Source organism: Podarcis pityusensis (genome assembly GCF_964106645.2).
Source record: "Podarcis pityusensis genome assembly, chromosome: 3".
Taxonomy (NCBI): domain Eukaryota; kingdom Metazoa; phylum Chordata; class Lepidosauria; order Squamata; family Lacertidae; genus Podarcis; species Podarcis pityusensis.
In genome coordinates, this window is record NC_138026.1 from 117,091,076 (window position 1) to 117,097,641 (window position 6,566).

The 6,566-nt window shown below is 44.4% G+C and overlaps 1 protein-coding gene across 2 annotated transcripts in view; it reads left to right on the forward strand.

The window, feature by feature from the left end:
• Window positions 1–1,542, forward strand: part of CTSB (cathepsin B) — a 30,576-nt gene extending 29,034 nt beyond the window's left edge. For both annotated transcript variants that reach the window (XM_081001150.1, XM_081001151.1), the window contains exon 10: window positions 320–1,542. In XM_081001150.1, coding sequence (XP_080857276.1) covers window positions 320–417 — 98 coding nt within the window. In that variant the 3' untranslated portion in view covers window positions 418–1,542. The remainder of the gene's footprint in view (window positions 1–319) is intronic.
• Window positions 1,543–6,566: the final 5,024 nt, after the last annotated feature.

Sequence of the window (6,566 nt, forward strand, 5' to 3'; positions counted from 1 at the left end):
ATAAGATATAAAAGTATGTTTAATAATTGTTGAAAATGTCATGTTAAAAAACATAGATATATATATGAGAGAAATAAACTGCCACAGGGGCCAGATTAAACCGACCAGCGGGCCGGTTTAGGCCCCTGAAACAGACTTTGGACATGCCTAACTTATGCAAATCATAGCAGTCAGGAATTGTTAAAAGGCTGCTTCTGTGTCTCATCTCGCTTGCACAAAAACGCTCCAGGGTTTAAAAGGTTGCTTCTCTTTGCCTAGCTGAGAGCTCTCAGGCTTGGAGACACTTCACTAAGGCATTATTCCTCTGCGTTCCTCCTAGGCTTCTTCAGAATTCTCCGCGGGGAGGACCACTGTGGAATCGAATCCGAGATTGTCGCTGGCATCCCTCGGACCAGCCAGTACTGGAAACAGCTGTAAAACCGCTTTTCTTGAATCCAGCCAGTTAGCCCTTCTGCAAATAATCAATTGATCGTACCTGTGGAGAAAATAAGCGGCTGGGGTTGCGAAAGTTTCATGCAAGACATTTTAGACTTTGGCTTTTTTTTTTTTTATTATTAAAGCTTTCGGATAATTTTTGGTTTTTAATTGTGTTGTGCTGCTCCCTCTGGCAAAGTCTGCCTTTGAGCTGAGAGGCACGTGGCTTGGGTTCGACACAAAGCCTTGCTGGGCTGCCAGCGACAGACAATTTGCAGAGCTGATTTTGGGGAGTCTTCCAGCACAGGTGGAAGTGAATGCAGCCCCCATTCATTCTTTTACCACCTCAGTGATGATAATCTGAAACGTCTTCTTCCAAGCCTTAATTGCAACAATCCTCTGGAATTTCTCTTGAGTTGCTGCAGAGCCAATACAGTTGATCCAACGGCCTTGGCTGCTGTCTCCCAGTGCCAACAGGTTAAAAGGATATGTTTCCCCAGCTGCCTCAACATGCCCCTAAATTGGGTAGGGGAAAAGTGAGGAGGTTTCAGAGGCCCAAGGCCTTATTTCTGAACCGACCCAGCCCCAAAAGTGCGACAGACAGCCAAGCACTCCTCCTCTGTTGCAATCTCCATGTGAAATGTTGTTTGATTTATTTTAATCTGGCTTTATTGGATTACCACGCCATCATGTTCGCTGGTGCCTGAAAGCCAGCTTTCGATTATAATTGCATTTAACAGCGGCAGGAGGGAATGACTCTGCCTTTGTTTCGTTTTTAAATTAAGATGTTAAGTGATGACACTCAATTTTTTTAAAAATCACCTATTCTGTTAGGAGAGCTGGGCTTGTGCATGAGCAGCTGGTAGTTACGTAAAGAACAAACCTATTTTTGCTATTTCAAATTACCAAGTTGTGTTTTTACGGAAATGAACTAAAGCATGCAGCCAGCGGTTGGGAATAAGACAGATACACTCATCTTCCTCATTTCACTAGCTTCCAACTCGAAATACCACCCCACCCCTTTTTTTTGCATTCGACAAGAACCATGTATTACAATTGGCTGCTGTTGCGATCACAAGATTTGTCAATTTGTCTCTTCTCTCTACAATAAAGGCCGCATTACCTGGCTATATAGTAAGTTCTTATTCTTCCCCCTGGTGGCCAGAAACGGTTTTGTGTTTTCCTGGGAAGTGGTATGTATTACGCAGCAGTTCTGTTTTTTTTTTTTTTTTTTTTTAAATAATCTTTATTAAAGTTTCAAAAGGTTACAAAAAAACAAGACAAAAACACACACAAAAATAACACAAAACACGACATAAAAAAAAAAAAAAATTCCACCTTTTAGGTCTCATTTTCAATAACTTCTTTTCATGACTTCCCCACGCCTCCCCTTATTGTATTCCAACTCCGATTGTTTATTCAAGCAAGTTTTTATCCTTAATGTCCTAATCATAATTTATTAATTTACTTAACCATAAATTATTAATGTGATTCTTTATAATAATTTTAAACCTTAATTCATTATTATCCATTAATTTAGATTATTTAGCAATTTTTAGAATATATACCTTAATCATACATAAAAAAAAGATAAAAAAAAGAGATATAAAAACAAATAATAAAATACCTTCCCTAAGATTGTCCCTAGTTCCCATCCACAGATTCCCCATTCTTATAATAATAAAGAGCATATAATTTTACACTGCAAAATAAAAATCAGGCCCCCTTTGGACTTCTAAACCCCACCCTTCTCTTCCCGGTTTCAATCCCAAACCAAAGTCCAATTAGTCCATCTTTTTAGCCTGGTGACCTTACGTCCGAGGCTCTCGGATCTCTCTCAGTCCCTTTCCGCCGGCTTCTTCGAAAATCTTTCATATTGAACGCCCCAGGTCGGGGAAGTACCTTCTCCATGTTAGCCATATTTCTTCCAGCAAGGCCTACTTGTTTAGAGGTGGAGCTCCAACTCTGTTTCTTAAGTCTATATGTCCCAAATAATCCAGTTTTCATCTTAGTCGAATTGGAATTCTTCTTGGCAGGTCTCCGGCTCTCTTTTATCTTCTGTAACTTTTCAGCCACCCCTTCTTTCTGCTCCTCCTGTTCAGCTGATGTCTTAGTCTTTGGTTTCTTTTCTTGTCCAGCTGCCTGTGTTTTGAGCATCAAGTCCCTTTCCAACTCAGTAGGTATATTTTCTGTTGACTTCGGTTTCGTAGGACTTGTAGACAAAACATGGCCTTGCTCTATCCTCTCTTGCAGCTTTCCCATGAGAAAAAAAAGCTCTTGCAAGTCAGCTCGTATTTCCCGACCTAGTTCCATTCTTGTAATATCCAAGAATCCCCTCTAGAGGGATTCTAGTTACTTAGTATTTCTTTTCCCTTCCGATCCAAAAATCAAGTTTATTTGTATCAGTCTTTCTTTACTTTCAATATTTTGTAGCAATATAGCCGGTTAGAATTTAAGCTTTGATTTTTCCGGCTTTGACAGCTAATTTGACAGCTGTCAAAAGTTTTCTATAAATCCTCTGCAGGCTCTTTTCACGGGTTACTCCCGGGCTTGAGAAAGGTGGTACTTAATCCAAATAATTAAACTTTTGTCCTCCGGCACATTAGCTTAGTCCTTTAAATCTGTGGAATTTATATCTTTTATCGAATTACCCCAATTCTTCACGCAACCTTAGTTGACAGCTCCTTGCTTCAAACTGTTTACAATAAGGGGGGGGCGGACTTCCCTTTTTTTCACCTCCCCCGCTCGTGCCAAATTCATAATCAAATTATTTGTAGTCCAATTTCCCAATTACTCACGGGTTGTTGTTCTTGATTTTAAGTCCAAATTTTAATAGGAAGAAGTCAGCGCTCTCCGACAAATGGCATGCGGCTTCGCTCGGCAGGGGAAGCAGAAGACTCACAGCACCACGCCGCTCCCCGGCACCCGTTCCGTAGCCTTTAAAAAGGCTCCTTCGCGAGTCGGGAGGGCGCTTAACGATGCCCGCCGAGTCACCATGTCCACGGGCTCCTATGCCCGTGGTTTTTGAGGGTCCCCGTGTCGCCGGCACGGCAAGACCCAGCCCCTGTCAAGCCGATTCCCTCCGGAGCTCGGAGGGAATCCGCCATTAGCCGATCGCGCTAACCCGGAAGTCCCGTATTACGCAGCAGTTCTGGGGTAAAAGTTTTACGCTTCCTGGTCTTGTGTGCATGCCTGCCTCCTTAGCTACTGCTGGTGGAGAAACTGGTGTGATGATAAACCCCAACCTTACTATAGAGCTCCATATACAAAATGCTGTACTTTTAAAGCACGTTCATTCCCTCAAGGAATTCTGGGCGTTGTAGTTTGTTGCGGGTAGCTGGGGACTGTAGCTCTGTAGGAGCCGAACTACAGTGCCCATAATTCTTTGAGGGTAAGAACGTGCTTTAGGGTCACGGTTGAATATTAGAGCTGCTATTTTGGGAGGGGAGGCTGCATACGTGTTCAGGCTTTTGAACCACATTGCACTCGGAAGGGTGGGGTCTGTTTGGTATGATCTAGGCCAGCTTTTGAGCAACTGGGCCTTCTTGCAGTTGTTTCATACCACAGTTCCAATTATGATGGCTGAGCCCAATTGGAACTGTGGTCCAAGACATCGTAAAGGTAAAGGGACCCCTGACCATTAGGTCCAGTCGTGGCCAACTCTGGGGTTGCGGCGCTCCTCTCGCTTCATTGGCCAAGGGAGCCGGCGTACAGCTTCTGGGTCATGTGGCCAGTGTGACTAAGCCACGTCTGGTGAACCAGAGCAGTGCACGGAAACGCCGTTTACCTTCCCGCCGGAGCGGTACCTATTTATCTACTTGCACTTTGGCGTGCTTTCAAACTGCTAGGTTGGCAGGAGCAGGGACCGAGCAACGGGAGCTCACCCCATCACGGGGATTTGAACCGACGACCTTCTGATCGGCAAGTCCTAGGCTCTGTGGTTTAACCCACAGCGCCACCCGCGTCCCTCCAAGACATCTTAGAGGGGGCCCAAATTCATCAAAGGCCAAGCAATCTGATCAGAGTCATAGAATCTTAGTAGGAAGGGGGCCCGAGGGTCATCTAGTCCAACCCCCTGCAATGCAGGAATTTCTGCTAAAGTATCCCTGACAGATGGCCACTCAACTTCAGCTCTTTCTGAAAGTTCTTCCTCTTGTGCAAGTCTATTGGCAATTGCAGTGAAGAGACTCGAAATCTCTCTCCTGGCTGCTTTTAGGTTTTGACTTCTGTTTCTGATCCACAATCTGTTTGTTCCTTCCCAACTATGCTCATTAAGCAATGACCACTTCAGCCTTTATGCTGTATTATGCGGCACCACAATCTTTGATCAGTGCAAGATTCCAGGGGTTCCAGGTGTTTACAGTGGGTTTTGTTTCCTGGGAAGGAGGGACCGCAGAGACTGGCATCTTTGGGATGCAGTATATTGTTTATTCACATTTGACATAGGTAACTTTCTTTCTCGTTCGAATAATCCATACTTAGAGGTCATAAATAATAGTCCTTGCCTTGCTAATTCAGCAATGGGGTTGCTTTTTTAATTGTTTTTTTATTAAATATTTTCTGGGGTTACAAAAGAACACGATTGTGTCTATTTTCAGATTGTAAAGTCTACAGATCAGTTATATTTGATGTGAGACTTTTGATGTCATATACAGGGACGCGGGTGGCGCTGTGGTATAAACCACTGAGCCTCTTGGGCTTGCAGATCAGAAGGTCGGCGGTTCAAATCCCCCTGACAGAGTGAGGTCCCTTTGCTCTGTCCCAGCTCCTGCCAATCTAGCAGTTCGAAAGCACACCAGTGCAAGTAGATGAATAGGGACCACTGTGGCAGGAAGGTAAACGACGTTTCCGTGCGCTCTGGCTTCCATCATGGTGTCCCGTTGCACCAGTAGCGGTTTAGTCCTGCTGGCCACATAACCCAAAGAACTAGCTGTGGACAAACGCTGGCTCCCTCGGCCTGAAAGCGAGATGAGCACTGCAACCCCATATAACCGTCCAGGGGTACTTTATCTTTACCTTATACAGTATAAGGTTTGGGGGGAAATCATCTATTATTTTAACTCTTGCTGGATCCAGGAATTAGAAGGCACTCTGGCATCCTGCAGCCCAACAGACACAAAGACACAAACACTCTCAACACTAGGTCAAATAGTCAAAAGCCCCTGCCACAGGAAGGTTGGTCTTCCACCAAAGGTCTTTTAGTAATCATTGTGGCTCCTTGCTGCATGCTTCAAATGCACAAAGCAAAGCAGTCTCTCTCCTCTTTAAAGACAAGCTGTCATTTCCCCTTTTTTAGTCCGTGTGTTGTGGATGCTAACACAACCACAACTCATGCCCAAGAGAGGAGCCCATAGGAGGCTTGTGGGGCAAACACGGGAATTTGCTTTTATGTACAGTCAGAGCAATTTGGTCCATCTGGCGAAGTGTTGCACACACGGGCTTTCTACGTGTGAAGTAGATGCTTTATCACTACTTAAGAGGTAGGGTTAGGAAGCTGGAAATAGGTGGGGTTTTTTTGTTTTTAGCAAAGATCTATAGCACCTGTGGGATTACTAGATGGGTGAGTGTGAACAGCATCTCCCCAGCACTGCAACATTTTGTTGCTGGTGCAGCTTAGCCTGGATATGATACAAATGGAGGTGCCCTGTTGGAAAAGTTCAGTGTTTGCCTGATTCAGCAGTCTTCACGCAGACAAGACAGTCAACAAACTCTTTACTCCGAAGGTTAAATTTCTTGGCCTCCCCCTGCCCTTCCCGAGAGATATAATTCAAGGCCTGAGCTGCAAGATGTTCAATGGGCAACCGCCCCCCCCCGATGTCATCAAGTGACCGGTTCTTGCAAGATCTATGTAACACAGCAACCTTTTTTCCCCTTATGAAATGCTTGAGTTCTACACTATTCCAGAATATAGAATATTTGGCAAACTAATCAGAGCTCTCTCAAGCAAAGCTGCAGCCATCCCAAGTTTTGTCAAAAACCAAAGATCAAGGGGATCCACATTTTGCAGAAACTTAAGGTCTGGAAAAGCAGCCAAGGGAGTTTGACAAACTGAATTTTTCTTTTGGAAAGTTGCTCCGGTGGGTCTCCCCTCCCCCTGCCAATGGAAAACACATGCACACAAACACCACCATTAAGCATAAAATGGATCAGAG